Source organism: Trichechus manatus, unplaced genomic scaffold (assembly GCF_000243295.1).
Source record: "Trichechus manatus latirostris isolate Lorelei unplaced genomic scaffold, TriManLat1.0 scaffold00087, whole genome shotgun sequence".
NCBI classification, from domain to species: Eukaryota; Metazoa; Chordata; class Mammalia; order Sirenia; family Trichechidae; genus Trichechus; species Trichechus manatus.
Window position 1 is genome coordinate 4,685,366 of NW_004444023.1, and position 16,558 is coordinate 4,701,923.

Sequence of the window (16,558 nt, forward strand, 5' to 3'; positions counted from 1 at the left end):
AGAGCACAGACTCTTAGGGCTTGAGAGCGGCTGACCTTAACACTCATTTAACCCGCAACTGACAGAAGGTTCCAGAGGGGAGAAGGGGCTGTCTTGGGGTCACCCAGTCAGGGGTAGAGGCCCAGCTGAATTCCGGATGGAAACCGTCCCACCTCAATGTGTGCCAGCCTGAAGGTCAGCCCCCTCCCCGAGCCAATGCAGCCACCACGTGGCGGGACAGAGCCGCGCCGCTGGGAATCAGTGGGGCTAGAGGTGAGTGGAGGGGGACCAAACCCAGGAGCCCCATCCTGCTGCCGTCCTACCTGCCTTGAACTTCCTAGGACACACTGCTTGGGGCTGTCCAGCTGGGGGCTCTGTGTGGCCGCAAGGGCCCAGGGGGGCGATGGCTCTCCAGTCCCACATGGTTTTGTCCCACAAGGTCCAGGGTGACGCGGGTCCCTGCAGGGAGAGCGGGGCTGCAGTTGGTGAGGAAATTGGCGGAGGCGGTGGTGTTGGATTCTGTGGACTCAGCTCTGAACTCCCGCCCAGCACCCCCACTAGCCTGGGGCCTGAGAGCAGACACTCGTCACCACGGTGAGCCCACTGCCGGCCGCTGAGCTCCTGCGGAGCGGGGAGGCCATGTGAGGAGCACCGAGGAGCCTCTTCCTGGGCACAGGTTTGGCTAAAGTCAGGGGCCTAGAGGGTGGGAATGGGGGTGCAAAGAGTGGGGGAAAGGAAGCCTGGGTCCCAGGTGGACCTTCCAAGACCCAGGAGTGGGGGCCTGACTATTGGTCTCATGGGACCAGAGCTAGACTATGGCGGGGGCGGGGGGGTGGGAGCTGGGGTGGGATACGGGTCCCAGAAGGGGTAAGGGCTGGGGATTGGACACCTGGGCTCCTTGTCAGGAAGGGCCGGCTTCTGGACCCCAGGAGCACCAGAAGACTCGCAGTCTGGTTCCTCAAGGTGCTAAGGGCCAGAAAGTGGCACCCCCGAACTACATGGGCAAGAGAAGGGAGGCAGCAGGCCAGGTCCTCACCTAGGCCGACACCGAGGGACGGGGGCAAATGCCCCCATGAGAGCTCAACATGGCATCATGCTCTTGCGAGGGGTGGAGGGCGATACCCGTGGCCTGGTGGGGGAGGCAGATGTCTGCAGATGGCAGCAGTGTTGGGGGCAGAAGGGCCATGAGCTCAGCTGGGGGAGATGTCACCCCCTACCCCGGGGTGTCCCTCCCAACACTTCCAGACTCGGGCCTGCATGCATGCCTGGGCCCAGATTCAGAGAGTGAGGGGCTCCGAGGCCCTCCAGTCTTGAGTGAGTTCGTGGGGGGCCGCCGGCTGCAAGCAGGGAAAGTTGGGAAGTGCAGGGCCGAGTGCTCTGGGGTCTGGACTGTGACCCCTTGGGCACCCTGTCCTGCCTCATGCTCCTGCTGGCCTGCCACTCTCCGCCTCATCACCCATCACTCCACTCCAGACATCTGCTCCCCCATCTGCTCTGGGAACACTTACGGCTAGTGGAGAAAGTGGGGGCTCCAGTGCCCGGACCCTGCAGCCTAGGATGGCAGGCGGGGGCTGGGATGATCACAGACTCCTCAGAAACCCAGTGCCATGTCCTAATGGGAAGCTGGGCGACCCCCTTCTTGACCCCACAGGGACTTGGCTGTCCTGCTCCCCAGCCCCAGGGACTCAGGCTTCCAGCCTCCAGCTGTGCCCATCCCTTTCTCTGGGCTTTTTACCCGGGTGGGAAAGGGTTAAGGATGGAGGGCTGGGGTGGGTGGCAGGGGGGCGCAGGGAGGCCGGGGCTGCTTGGCGATAATCCCCCTCCGTGCCCAGGGTGTGGAGAACAAGGTTAGGGCCCCACGTGGGAAAGAGCCTCTGCTCTGATCCCCGCGGGCCGGCTCGGCCTCTGCTTCTGATCCCTCCCGCGGCCCAGCCCAGCCCGCATGACACGGCCTGTTGTTGTTCAAGCTCTCACTAGGTGCCTCGGGGCTTGGCACCCCTGCCTGCCCGCCCCCCAGGCTCTGGGCCTCAGGCCTCCCACTCCCTGTGGACTCTGGGTGCCTGGCCTCTATCTGCCAGGCCTCCCTGCCTCCCTCTGGGCCTACCCGCTCTCTGCAGTTTCTTTCCCTCGGCCTGTGTCTCTCCGCTTCTCCATCTCAGTCTCTCAGCTCACATCTCTTTCTATCTCTTTGTCTCTGCCTGAGTCTCCATCTGTCCCTCTCTGCCCCCCCGCCTCCCCAGGGCCCCTGCCCCCTCGACACTGACGGATAGCTCTGGGGTGTTAAGCTACGGATTAGTTCAGGCAAAATTCTCAATTTTGCTTGCGTTCTTTCCCCTTTGGGTTATGTAAACAGTAATTCTCCCCAGATGGAACTATTTTCCTCGCTTAGAAGCAGCCGGGGAGGGGGCTTGGGGTGGAATGCTGGGGTTCCACAGAAGAGCCTTGGGGAGTGGGTAGAAGCTGCATGCCTGGTCTCCCAGGGGCAACCTGAGGCCTCAGCCCCTCCTCTTCCCTCCAGGTGCTTGCCTCCACAAGGCCGGACCATGCCCGTGACCTTTGCCCTCTTGTTCCTCCTGAGCCAGGCCACCGCAGACCCATGCTACGATCCAGGGGGCCACCCCCGCTTCTGCCTCCCGCCAGTGACCCAGCTGGCTGGTGTGACGGCCTCCTGCCCTCAGGCCTGTGCCCTCTCCCCGGGGATGGACCTTGGCCTCCAGGCCTCCTGCAATGGCAGCCTGGCCCTGGCCCTGGGCGCTCCCTTCCTGCTGACGTCCATCAGCCTGCGCTTCTGCACCCCAGGATCCCCGGCCCTGGTCCTATCTGCTGCTTGGGCCGCAGGGGGTCCCTGGAGGCTACTGTGGCGCAGACCTGCCTGGCCCGGGGCCTTGGGAGGCCCTGAGCGGGTGACCTTCCGTGCCCCGCCAGGCCCTAAGGCCAGCGTGGTGGCCAGCCACCTCCTCGTCGAGCTTGGAAGCCGAGCAGGACTCGCTGCGGCTGGCGTGAGAGGCCGCTGCCAGTGCCATGGTCATGCTGCCCGCTGCGCGGCCCGCTTGCGGCCCCCCCGCTGCCGCTGCCGCCACCACACCACCGGCCCTGGGTGCGAGAGCTGCCGCCCATCCCACCGCGACTGGCCCTGGCGGCCTGCCACGCCCCGGCACCCCCACCCCTGTCTGCGTGAGTGCCTGCCCACTCTCATACCCTCACCTGGCCCCATGGCTCTCCAGGGGCCAGTCCCTTGGTCCCTTGTCCCCAAGGAGCCACGGTGGTGTCTTCCCTCCCTAGAACTGCTAGCTCCTTGCTTCTCAGGCCCAGTCCCCTCTCCTCTTCTCACTGTATCCCACCCTCCGCCACCTGCTTGCCCTGCATTCCTGCTGCAGACAGGACTGGCTCACAGATGTCCAGCTGCCTACCTGCCTACTGGGGGCCCAGGCTGTCCACAGCTGGTGCAAATGGTTAACACACTGCTTGGCTGCTAAAAGAAAGGTTGGAGGTTTTGGTCTACCCAGAGGTGTCTCAGAAGAAAGGCCTGGTGATCTACTTCGGAAAAATCAGCCACTGAAAGCTTGATGGAGCCTAATTCTACTCTGACACATAGTGACGCCGGGAGTCGGAGCTGACTCCATGGCAACTGGTTTAGTTTCTCCCCAACACTCATCTGATCATGATGATGGTCCTAATAATATGTCTAGCATCTCCTGAACCCCAGTCCAGGGCCTGGCTTGCTGCAGATGCTTGGGCATATTTCTCAAATGGTTGTAGGAGAACAAGGCAGCAGCACATTTCCTGACTCCTCAGGCCAACCACATGGGAAAAGTATTCATTAAATACGTATTCAGCGATCACTTACAATGTGCCAGAAACCCTGGTGGCGTAGTAGTTAAGAGTTTGGCTGCTAACCAAAAGGTCAGAAGTCTGAATCCACCAGGTGCTCCCTGGAAACCCTATGGGCAGTTCTACTCTGTCCTATAGGGTCACTATGAGTTGGAATTGACTTGACAGCAATGTTTTTTTTTTTTACAATGTGCTAGGCAGGTACTGTCATTAGGCCCATTTTACAGATTAGGCAAGTGAGGCTAGAGTTAGGAAGTCCTTTACTGAAGGACGAACAGCAAGTAGCTGGCACAAGCAGGATCTGAGCTTGGGAAGCCGAGCTCTGGGGTGCCAGCTCGTACCTGCCGAGCTCCTGTCAGGCACTGTTACACAAAGTGTTCCAGAGAAGCAGACAGGATCACGGCCTTGGCAGACAGGCTGCCTGCCTGCGTTCAAATCCCAGCAACTCTGCTTACTAACTGTGTGACCTCAGGTGGGTGACTCTGTGCCTCCATTTCCTCATCTATAAAGTGGGGATAAGGAGCCCTGGTGGCACAGTGGTTAAGCGCTCAGCTGTTAACCAAAAGGTCAGCAGTTTGAACCTAACAGCCGCTCCACGGGAGAAAGATGTGGCAGTTCGCTTCTGTAAAGATTTCCAGCCTTGGGAACCCTATGTGACAGTTCTACTCTGTCCTATACGGTCGCTATGAGTCAGAATTGACTCCACAGCAATGGGTTGATGGGAAGAGTTAAAGTGGGGATAGTAACTGTATTTCCTTTACAGGCTGTAGTGATAATTAAATGAGGTAGTAAATAGATAAAGCCCTTAGAACAAAGCCTAAGATGGTACCTAGCACGGAGGGAGAGCTTCCCGAGCATCTGCTAATGTTACCATTCCCCAGAGGAGGAAGGTAATCCCTGAGGGGATGCGGCACTTGCTCTAAGTCTCACTGCTACCAGGAGGCAGCCCTGGGACTGGGCTCAGTGCCTCAGGCCTTCCTAGATGTCCCCACCGGGAACCACTGGGCCAGCCAATGGCTGAGCCGCCCTCCAGGCCCCATTCGCCCTCCCAAACCCCGATCCCCTCAAGGTGCTTCCAGAGTCCCAGCCCATTCTCTCCAGCAGCCCCTCCTCAGAGACAAAGTTGTCAGCTCCTTCATCCTCCCTTCTCCTCCCACTGCATCTTGCTGTCTTTGGTAGAGGGTATGTGTTACCAGGCCCTGGGAGTAATTCTATCCACCGACAGAAACATCCCGTTCAAAACCTATTGCCGTTGAGTCCATTCCAACTCATAGTGATCCCATTGACAGAGCAGAACTGCCCCACAGGTTTTCCCAGGCTGTAATCTTTACGGAAGCAGACTGCCACATCTTTCTACCACAGAGCGGCTGGTGGGTTCGTATTGCTGACCTTTCAGTTAGCAGCTGAGTGCCTAACCACTGCACCACCAGGGTTCCTTACACAGAAACACATAGACATAGACAAATGAGGACACACACAAAGACACAGGCACACAGTTCCCTGAGCTTCCCTCACTGCCCGCCATTTCTTCAGATGACGTCCTGTGGACCAACTTTCAGGCCATCATTCTCCACAGCTCCCCATCCTGTCCTCATCCCCACTTGGGGCTTCCCTGGAGGCTACCGTCCTCCCTGTCTCCCTCCTCCCTCACCCCCACCCCCACCCCAGCTTTCATCTGCCCCACTTCAGAGCTGGTCAGCATCTCCCTTGGTCCATCCCCACCAACCAGGTCTGCCCACCCTGCACAGGGAGGGAGGGGGACTCACGTGGCCTGGGGATGAGGTGGGGTTCACCCTGGGCCTGGACAGGGCCTAGGAGCCAGGGAGGCTGTCCCTTGGAGGATCACCACAGCCCCCAGGCTGTGCTGGGCACTGTACCCCCAAGTTCAATCTGGGTGAGAGACTGACAAGGTGTGATGGAAAAGGGTCTAGGCTTCAGTTCACTGACATCACCCGTCATTCCTCGCTTGTTCAAGTTGTTCAGAGGGGACGTGAGGTGACGACACTTGGGTCAGAAGGACTCCACAGCCTGGCTCTATCCACTAACAATCTGAATAGCACCGTCACTTCTCATGCCCCCAAAAAGGGGAGGAGAGATCAATCGAGATTCCCACTGGCCAGGAGCACACTGAGGCTCAGTGCGGGGGAGTCACTGTCCCAAGCACACACTGCTGTCTCAGCTCCCTGACCATCACACAACTCCACTGGACTCTTGGGGACCTACCAGCTCAGCCCTTGCAAACCTTCAGGAGCCAATAACCCCATAAACCCAGGGCTCTCCAATGAGTGGTCCATGAACTACCTGTCTCAGCATCTCACTCTTGGAAGCTTGCTATCAATATGGAGTTCTGGGCCCCACCTAGCAGAAGCCCTGGAATCTGCATTTTTAAAAACCATTTCCCCAGCAATTCCAAGCAGTAGTTAAGATTTGAGAGCCACCACCTTAGAAAACCCCATGAGTGCTCCCCAGAAAAATGCATGTGTTAAAGAATTCTCATGGGAGCTGTGTGAGAAGGCTTAGAGAATATCTGGTAAAGCCAGACTCTGGAGCCAAAAGGTCTGGGCTCAAATCCCACTCCCAACCACTCCCAGCTGCGCTAACTTGGGCCAGTGACTTCACCTCTCTGTGCCTCAGTTCCCACATCTGTAAAATGGGGATGATGAGAGCACCAGCCTCGCACAGCTGTGTGAGTATGAAATGTGTCAAGCACTTAGCACACAGTACCTGGTACGTGAGAACTCTAAATGGGAGAGCCTTGTCTGTGCCAGGCTTTGGGTAAGCGCTTTATATCTATTTTATCTCATCTAATCCTCATGAAGTAGACACTACAAATGCTCTTTCACAGAAAAGGAAACAGCTACAGAAAGAAGTCACTTGCCCAAGAAACTCAGTAAAAGACATAGGCGCAGAGGCCTGACTGCCTCCACACCCCACACCCTGAGCCCTGCTCCCCTTTACATGCCCACAGTTTCACAAGGAAGTTCAGAAAGTCCATGAGGCCCCTCAGGCTTACCCAGTTCTAGTCCAACACACCCGTTTTAAAGACGGGAATGAAGAGGTTCTGATCCCAGGCTTACCCAGGCACCCCCAGTCAGTCCCTTTTACATCATACCCTCACTTTATTTCCTTTCCTGAGGGCAGCAGGGAGAAGGCTGGGGATGGGGATGGTGGGGGAAGTACAGGAAGGCCAGCCTGACGTACCCCTGCCCACTCTCCCTCCTAGCCTGCTCCTGCAACCAGCACGCCCGACGCTGCCGCTTCAACGCTGAGCTGTTCAGGCTGTCCGGTGGCCTGAGCGGGGGTGTCTGTGAGCGGTGCCGCCACCACACAGCCGGGCGGCACTGCCACTACTGCCAGCCGGGGTTCTGGAGGGACCCCAGCCGACCCATCACCAGCCGAAAGGCTTGCCGGGGTGAGTGTGGCCTGGAGCTGGGCCTGAGGCAGAAAGGAGGCAGGCCTAGACTCCAGGGTCTGAGGGAGAAGGGCGCCGGGGGGCCAGGGCCCCTGGGTCTGAGGGAGGAGAGGCCGGGAGCTTGAACTCCTGGGTCTGAGGGAGGAGGGTGCTGGGGGCCAAGACTTCTGGGTCTGAGGGAGGAGGGTGCTGAGGACCTGGACTTCTGGATCTGAGGGAGGAGGGGGCTGAGAGTTGGGAGGGAGCATCTGGACGCAGACACCCCACACCCCCAGCTCCTCTCCTCGTGTAGCCTGCCAGTGCCACCCCATTGGGGCAACAGGTGGTGTCTGCAACCAGACCAGTGGGCAGTGCTCCTGCAAGCTGGGGGTCACGGGCCTCAGGTGCAACCGCTGTGGCCCTGGCTACCAGCAGAGCCGATCCCCCAGGATGCCCTGCCAGCGTGAGTCCTGAGGGGCAGGGCCACAGAGCCTGAGTGGGGCGGGAGCAAGACACCCCCAGGGGTTGGAGGCTGGACCGAGGTGCTCAGGAAGGGGGGATTGGCAGTCTGCAGTCTAGGGGAGACGGGGGTCCAAACTCCTGGGTCTGGGGGAGGAGGGGGTTGGTGGCCTGGACTCTTGGGTCTGAGGGAGGAGGGGGTTGGTGGCCTGGACTCCTGGGTCTGAGGGAGGAGGGGGCTGGAGACCAGGATTCCAGCTCCTGGGGTAGAAGGTCAAAGGGTGCTCACACTCTTGGGCCTTAAGGGAACAGACACGTTGGGTCTGGGTGCCTGGATTCCTCAGTGGGTGGGGTGGGAACTAAGGGTTTGCTAAAGTGCTCCTTGGTCTCTTTCTCTCACACATACAGGAATTCCAGAGGCAACAACCACTCTTGCCACCACTCCTGGTGCATACAGCTCCGGTAAGATGAGCTAGGGTGCTTTTCCTAGGCAGCAAGAGGGACGGGGGATGGGTTGATTGGGCCCCCAGGTGGGGGCTCAGGGGTGGCCCATTGAGCCCTGTCCCAAGGCTCTGGGCGCCAAGCTCTCCATCAAGATCAAACACAAGAATGGGCAGGGGCAGAACGCTGTGGTCCAGGCCTCAGGAGCCCACTGCAGACGGCCTGACCCTCCCCAGACCCTCAGTGTCAAAACTACTGCAATATCTCGGACACCAGGGTGCACATGAGCCTTTGGAGGTACTGCCAGCAGGACTATGGTGAGTGCTGGGGAGAAACAGGGCTGGAGGCTGGAGATGTTCCATGGAAATCTGTCTCCAAGCCACCTCCTTCTCTGACCTTTGATTTCCTTATCTTAAATGGGAAGCGGTGTTGGATTCTAAAGGGCGCTTCCTGGTCTAGGGTCTGATGGGACAAATGGGGGGTAGCGTGGGTAGTGGGTGTTGGCTACCTTCCTGTGCCTCCTCTTCATCGATGTTCTTCGGCTTGCAGAGCTTCAGTGTCTCCTTCAGCCTGACATCTGTGAGGGAGGGGGTGGCCACCTGGGGATGCAAGGAGAAGCAGGAACTGGTTGAATGGAATGGGCCCTTGCCCTGTCAATCTCAGAGACCCTCCCTTCAGGGTCCCAGTTACGCAAGTCTCAGTCTCACACTCAGAGACTCAATCCATAGTTCTCTAATCAATCAGTCCACTCCTCCCCTGCCACCCCAGTGACCCTGGGAACTCTGACCTCAGGTAATGTAGCTCCCTTAGACACCTAAGAGGTCCACTCAGCCCACAAATCTAAGAGACCAGCCCCAGCTACTTCCCTCAATGGTCTAGGACCCCAAACCCCTTCTCCCTCAGCAACATTATCTGGTCACTGATATCCTCAGGCTTCGAAGGTGGAACCTTCTCCCTCCACCACCCACCAGGATAGACTCAGCCTCCTAGCCAGAGCCCTGCCTCCAACACTGTCTGGCCTCACTCCCCAAGAAACCGCCTTTTCCAAATTACCATTAATGTGACCTTAACCCTTAGGTTCCAGAGATGGCCCTCCTTCTGGTTCCCCAAATTCACCCCAGAGCCCCGCCCCTGGTAATGCCCCTCCTTCCCAAGTGCCCCGCCCCTGACACCTTCTGATCTTACCGCATTACAGACCTTGCACTTGCCCCCACCAAATCACCACGTTTAATTTCAAGATCTGCCCCTCTTGATATGGTTGCCAAAGCCCCACCCTGACATGTGTCCACCATGTTCCTCTCCCTGTCAGGCCTTCCCATTCCCGAGGAGACTCCACCCTACAGCCATAAGCTCCGCCCCCTTTAAACGGTCTTCTGGCTTTGACCTTGTCCTCCCCAACAGGCCCCGCCCCTCACCCTCAGGGCATGCCCCCCCCCAACCTGCACCTTCAAAGGCTCAAGGCCCCGCCCCTTGGGAGGTTCCCTGAAGCCTAGCCTCTGGTCCGCGGGGCTCCTCGCCACCTGGACAGCGGGACCTGGGCCTAACACCACCCCTCCCCGCAGTTCTCCACGCGCAAGTACTGGCGATCGAGGTGGCTGGTCCCGCGTGGTGGCGGCTAGCCGTGCGCGTCCTGGCTGTGTACAGGCAACGGGCGCGGCCAGTGCCTCGGGGCGGCCAGGACGCCTGGGTGCCTCTCGCCGACCTGGCCTGCGGCTGCCTGCGCCTGCGGCCCGGCGCCAACTACCTGCTGCTGGGCAGCGCAGCCGGCGGACCGGACCCCGCGCGCCTCGTCCTCGATCGCCACGGCCTCGCACTGCCCTGGAGGCCGCGCTGGGCCCGGCCGCTGCGGAGGCTGCAGCAGGAGGAGCTCGCCGGGGGCTGCCGCAGCCTGCAGCCTCCGACACTGGGCCCCGGGCCCGAGCAGTGGAGCCAGGGCTGAGGCCCCCTTAAACGTGAACGAACGAATTTGGAGCAAATTTGGGGCGACCTTGAGCGACGCCTGCTACCTCGACGCCGCGTCCCTCAGAGAGCGGCCATTCAGATGCCGCAGAGTCCCTTACGTCACTCTGCATGCGCCAACACTGCGCAGGCGTGAGAAACGTTTAACAAAAGGCGGCAAACAGCAAGCAGAACTTTTGGTCCCCTCAGCACTTGAATTGGCCTATGATATATGCAGCTGTTTCTTACAATAAAGTCTCAAATCTTGTGGAGCATTGTCTCCAGACTCGTGATCGGTTATGGGGGGGTCACTTAGGGGCAAAACAGGAGGTCTTAAGGAAATCAGGGCGTTAAAGGAAGAGTACAGCTCTCTGATAAAATGGCCATCCAATGAAGGCGTTGGTATGAAGTCACTGAGTGCTAGTCACGCTTGTGTTGACTGACAATTGGCCAAGAACTAGTGGGAGAGGCATGACTGGAAAAGCCTGCAAATACGACAAACGAAGGGACAGCAGCAAAGTTCCAGATTTAGGAACTTTTGGTTGCTGATGGGCCTCAGGATGATCTCTGAGAAAGGAATAAAAGGACTTTGAGTGACTATCTGAGGAGGATTCTGACTGGGGTTCACCAGGCCTTGAAGTGCGCCTAGACTCGTTCTTGGGAGACTAGCCAATTGGGAGACACAGAGTGCTGTGACGTGACTTGGTTCTAAGCAGAATTCTGTGCCCACCCAACAGTTGGGTACCTACATACAGGCCAGAGGGGGTGGGGCTAAAAAGGCAGGAAGCAGCAAGTACTGTGGAATGGAAGGTTTTCGTGGCCTAAGGCTTTCCGTGCCATCCTGAACTCTGCTCCCTGCATCCACAACTAACAACACAATTCCAAATTTGGGTGATCTTTTCAGGAGAGTTTCCCTGCAAAGTATTTTGAGGGCATCTCAGAGAAAGGATATGTCTGGAGGTACATTTTGACTTGGAGAGCAACCCTGTTCCTTCCCTGAGAGAAAAGTGGGACTATAAAGAAGACTGAAGAATTGATGCCTTTGAATTATGGTGTTGGTGAAGAATATTGAATATGGACTGCCAGAAGAATGAACAAATCTGTCTTTGAAGAAGTACAGCCAGAGTGCTTCTTAGAAACGAGGATAGCAAGACTTGGTCTTACATGCTTTGGACATATTATCAGGAGAGACCAGTCCCTGGAGAAGCACATCATGCTTGGTAGAGGGACAGTGAAAAAGAGGAAGACCCTCACAAGATGGATTGGCGCAGTGGCTGCAACAATGGGCTCAAACATAGCAATGCCTGTGAGGATGGTGCAGGACCAGGCAGTGTTTCGTGAGTCGGAACTGACTCGAGGGCACTAACATTAACACAAACATCAGCCAATGGGATGTCAGGGTGGGCCATCATGTCATAGGGTACTAGGCAGAGAAAACGGTGTCCTCCAGCAAACTTTCTGGGCCTGCCGTTGCTGAGAGTAACGAAGGCTGGAAATAGCCTCGGGGGTGACCATTTGACTGCCTGTCTTAGGCTGGGTTCTCTACAGAAGCAAAACCAGTAAAGTGTATAAATATACATAGCTAGAGATTTATATCAAGGAAACAGCTCACGTGATTGTGGAGACTAGAATGTCCCAAGTCCATGGATCAGCTGCAGAAGCTGGAGAGCCCAAGATCGGTAGGTTGGAGAGCAGGGCTCCTGCTCACAGGCTGTGAAGGTCGACGAATTCCAAGATCGGCAGGCAAGACTGCAAGGTTTCTCCTGATTCACGTAGCTGCAGGGGCTGGCAAACCCAAGATCGTTAGGTCAGAGAGCAGGGCTCCGCTCACAGGCTGTGAAGATCGATGAATCGCAAGATCGGCAGATAAGCTGATAGCTCAAGTCCAAAAAACCAGAGGTGAGACGACAGGAGGCAGCCACAAGATCCAGAGTGAGCAAAAAGCCAGAACATCTGCTTATATTCAGATGCAGGCCACACCCCCAAGGAAACGCCCTTTCCTTTGATTTGCTACTCACAGCATATTCAATCATGGGAGTGATCACATGTAAACACTGAGAATCATGGCCCAGCCAAGTTGACACACAATCTTAACCATCACACTGCCAAATTACCAATAAAATTCAACATCTGTGGCAACTTGCCTTTGACCACCAGCTGGGCCTGGGATGGGGGCACGTCTGAAGCAAGAATTAGGCATCTTTAAGGGATTTTCTAAGAAGAGTTTTCTGTTCCAGGAAAAACTCTATATTCCTTATTTTTACTCTTTTCATTCTCTCTTGAAGCCAATTCCATTGGGTATTCATCTCCACATTCATGTCCAGTCCATCAGCAAATCCTGCCCCTTTCACACTTCAGATTTCTCCTTCCTCTTCTTCAGTTGTCACATCTCTTCATCTAACCACAGACAGGAAAGACCAGCCTCCGATTTTAATGACCCATGTGATTAAATGGGATCCACCCAGGTAATCCAGAATAATCTCCTCATCTCAAGATCCTTAACCTTAATCACATCTGCAAAGTTTCTTTTGCCATGGAAGGTAACATATTCACAGGCTCCAAGGATTAGTGTGTGTACCGCTTTGGGGGCCATTATTCTGCCTACCACTACCGGATGTGGGTGAGCACTAGAATTTTCCACCACAGGGCTCTGCTCAAATCTCACAACATCAGAGAAAACTTCCCTGACCACCCTAACTAAATAACAGCTCCCCCCAATCATACTCTATCCCTTTTCCCTGCTTTATTTTTCTTCTTAGCACTTATCACCACTTGATATATTGTTTACTATTTCTCTGTCTTTTCCACTAGAACATGAGCTCCATGAGAACAGGGATTTTGTATTATTCACAGCTGTATTCCTTGCACCTAGAAAGGCCCCTGGCACATAGTAGACATTTGACAAATGTTCACTCAAAGACTGAATCGATGAGTGGTCTAATTGCAGCCCAACTGAATGTGAAGTGGTGCCTCATGCCATCTGTAGCGTTAGGATTCATAGTGATCCCCAAATAACAGTGGTTTAAACAAGATAGAAGTTAATTTCTCTTTTGCATAAAAGAAGTACGGAGATATCCCAGGCACCAGAAACTTTCCAGCTTTCCCCCTACCACTCTTAGAACAGTCCTTGCCCCTGTGGCCCAAGATTGTGGCTAGCACTCCAGCCATCGCAACTCTCTCCATGCAGCAGGATGGAGGAAGGCAAAGAGAAAAGGCCGAAGAACCCACACAATCCCCCTCTTCTCATCTCATTTGTCAGAATTTAGTCACATGGCTTCACCTAGGTGCAAGAGACAGTGGAAATGTAGCCTTTAATACTGGGTTGTCTTGGGCTCAGCTACACAGGGACCTTGGGCCCCTCAGCCCCTTGGGCCGGCCTGACTTCTGCTCTGCTCGGGCAAGTGTTACAGAACTCTTTAGCCCAACTGATGAGTGCCCAGAGGCACCCAACTCCACCAGTAAGCCTCAGCCCAAAGGCGCTCAGCTCTCCAGCTCCATGCGTTAGCAAGTCTAGCTCCACCAACAAGTGCTCTGAAGCACCCTACTCCACCAGCAAGCCTCCTGCCTGAAGAAGCTCAGCTCTCTCGCACAAGTGGGCTGGGAGGCCCACCATGCCGTCCCCTGCCAGTCTCCTGGTTCTGCTGCCTATACTCTTGCTCTTTCTCTGCCACTGCTCTCACTGTTTCTCACCATCTCTGGTGTTACTGCTCTCTCTCTCTGTCTCCTGGGCCTAGAAGATTCTCAGCTCAGGGATCCTGGGTCCAAAGGATGTGCTCTGCTCCTGTCTCTTCTTCTTGGTGGTAGTCAGGACCCCCCTTTCTGCCTCTGGGATGGCTTACTTTAAGCCTAGCAGGACGGCAAAACTGACCATTAGGGTTCCGTACGTCTTATTTGCATGGTCCCACCCCTGCAGGGTTCCATCCACATTATTTGCATTATTAGCAAGCTGCCCAATTCCCTTGGTGGCCCACAAGCACCTTATCTGCATAGTCCCACCCAATCTGTTGATGGAATTTACAAGACTATGGCTAGAAGGGCCATATAAAGGAATTCCCTGCACTGCAATGATGTAACCCCAGCCCCTTGTTGGTATTGTTGAATGAATACCAGTTTACCAGTTGCCATCGGGTTGGTTCCAATCCATGGTGACCCCATATGTGTAAGCGTAGAACTGTGCTCCATGGGGTTTTCAATGACTGATTTTTCTGAAGTAGATTGCCAGGCTTTCTTCTAAGGCCCCTCTGGGCGGGTTCAAGCTGCCAACCTTTCAGTTAGCAACTGAGTGCGTTAACTGTTCGCACCACCCAGGCACTCCACAGGGCTTATTATGGGGATTAAATGAGTTAATACATGTAATGGGCTTAGAATAGTACCTGGTACAGAATAATAGGCATCTGTGAAGGTTATCATTATTTAAACACCCCGTGACCAGGCTTCCTCCAGGAGAGAAGAACCCAGAAAGCAAGAACACGGATCAAGGAAGAGTTTGCTGGGCTCTCCGAATGAGTGGGAGTTGAAGGCAGGGAGAGAGGGGTGAGGAGGTCCAAAGAGGCTGTGGGAACCACCCAGGACTGCTGAACCCTGTCCTTGCTGCCTCCCACCCGGGGGTCCGGAAGGTAGGAGATAAAAGCACAGAGCAGGGCGAGCCCCATATGTTTCTTATGACCCAAACTTTGTTCCCAGTGCCCGTGACAAATAGGCGTGAAATTCACATCTGGGATTCGCCTCATGCCTGGCCCTTCCCTCCCACTCTGGGCACTGAGCCCGTCTGTCTGTGAATGCCTCCCCTATACTGGAGGCCGCACAGGTGGCTCACAGAGCTCAGAGGAAGCCCCTGACCACCTCTCAGCACTGATCAATGGCTTCCTGGAGGAGGGGACTCCTGAAGTGCATAGGAGTTTGAGTAGAAATTTGCCCAGCAGAGAAAGGAAGTCCCAATTAGAAGGAAGAGCTCATTCAAAGACCCAGAAGCCAGAGGACCTGGTGTGGTAAGAGAGGAGATATGAGGGGTTAGGGGTGGCCAGGGAACGTGGAGACTCTAAGGCCAGGCTGAGGGCCTGGGCTTTCCCCCTGGGGTTCTGGGGAGCTATGGAGGGCTGTGAGCAAGGAGGGACAATACTGGGGAATGGATGGATCAGGCCTGCACCTAGGCCCTGCAGGAGGATGCACAGGCACATAGTCCCTCTCCAGTGTGATCTATGCTCTAACAGACATGGCACGGGGCATTGTAAATGTCCCTAGCAAGCACTAACCCAGCCTGGAGCATCAGGGAAGGCTTCCTGGAGGAGGAGGCCCCTATCACGCCCCACTGGACCAGCGGCAGAGTGGTTCTGAGGGGCACAGATCGGATTCTGAAAAAAAGGGGCAGAAAAAGCAAGGTTGATCAGGTATAGCTTTTATCAGGGAACTTACAAACAGAGGTCAGCACCAAGATTCCCGCAGTGGACAGTGACATGCCGAGTCACCCAGGTAGAGGTCCTTGCACAATAGTGGGGGGTGGGTATTTGTATGCCTAGCGCTCAGGGGCAATTTATCCAATAGGCAAGGTAAGCATACCAGATCATCTGTAGTGAATAATTTCACATGGGTTTCACCACATCAAAGATGTCAAATTGTTCACTACAGATTAGTAAGTAAGCACAAGTAAGCCCGCGCTTACCTTGCTTACTGGATCATCTACCCCTGTCAGGAATTGTAAATTTGAAAAGAGGCTTTGATTCTGTAGGAAGGTGCTGTGTGGTTGGGAAAGAGACAGGTGTCAACCATATCTAGAAGCAGAATCTTTGATGTGGTGAAAAAAATGTGAAATTGTTCACTACAGATGATCTGGAGGGAAGGTAAGCACTGTGCTTACCTTGCCTATTGGATAATCCACCCTGCTAGTGCTTACATGCTAGGATATGTGCAGGACAGTTGGGAGAAAACATGTCTAATCTATGACGGATGAGGTTGTTTTTGCAGTTAATGGGTTCCATGGTATTTTCAATCACCTCATATGCGTGCAAAAACTGGACAATAAATAATGAAGACCGACAAAGAACTGACTCGTTTGAATTTTGGTGTTGGTGAAGAATAGTGAATATCCCATGGACTGCCGCTATGAGTCAGAATTGACTTGACGGCAATGGGTTTGTTTTTTTGTCAGAAGAATGAGCAAATCTGTCTTGAAAGAAGTACAGCCAGAATGTTCCTTAGAAGGGAGGATAGTGAGACTTTTTTTTTTTTTCTTTCTGAACATTTTATTTTATTTTTTAAATTTTATTGTACTCTAAGTGAAAGTTTACAATGCAAGTTAGTCTCTCATACAAAAACTTATACATACATTGTTAAGTGACCCTAATTGTTCTCCCTATACTGTGACAGCACATTCCTCCTTTCCACCCCTGATATCCCGTGTCCATTCAACCAGCTCCTGACCCTCTCTGCCTTCTCATCTCACCTCCAGACAGGAGCTGCCCGTTTAGTCTCATGTATCTACTTGAGCTAAGAAGCACACTCTTCACGAGTATCATTTTATGT

At 55.0% G+C, this 16,558-nt stretch overlaps 1 protein-coding gene across 1 annotated transcript; it reads left to right on the top strand.

Moving 5' to 3' along the window:
• The first annotated feature begins 2,522 nt into the window (after positions 1 to 2,522).
• On the top strand, positions 2,523 to 10,040 carry NTN5 (netrin 5). Its single transcript, XM_004381834.1, has 6 exons — positions 2,523 to 3,153; positions 7,034 to 7,222; positions 7,515 to 7,664; positions 8,069 to 8,122; positions 8,338 to 8,418; positions 9,664 to 10,040. The coding sequence occupies exons 1-6, from the start codon at positions 2,523 to 2,525 to the stop codon at positions 10,038 to 10,040; spliced, it is 1,482 nt and encodes a 493-aa protein (XP_004381891.1).
• The last annotated feature ends 6,518 nt before the right edge of the window (positions 10,041 to 16,558 follow it).

What these genes read in the sequence shown, in the direction of transcription:
- NTN5 (XM_004381834.1), top strand. Translation starts at nt 2,523, where the DNA reads ATGCCCGTGACCTTTGCCCTCTTGTTCCTCCTGAGCCAGGCCACCGCA. An exon ending in CCCCAGGATGCCCTGCCAGC is followed by an intron (nt 7,665 to 8,068) that starts GTGAGTCCTGAG and finishes TCACACATACAG; the next exon opens with GAATTCCAGAGGCAACAACC. An exon ending in TCCTGGTGCATACAGCTCCG is followed by an intron (nt 8,123 to 8,337) that starts GTAAGATGAGCT and finishes GACCCTCCCCAG; the next exon opens with ACCCTCAGTGTCAAAACTAC.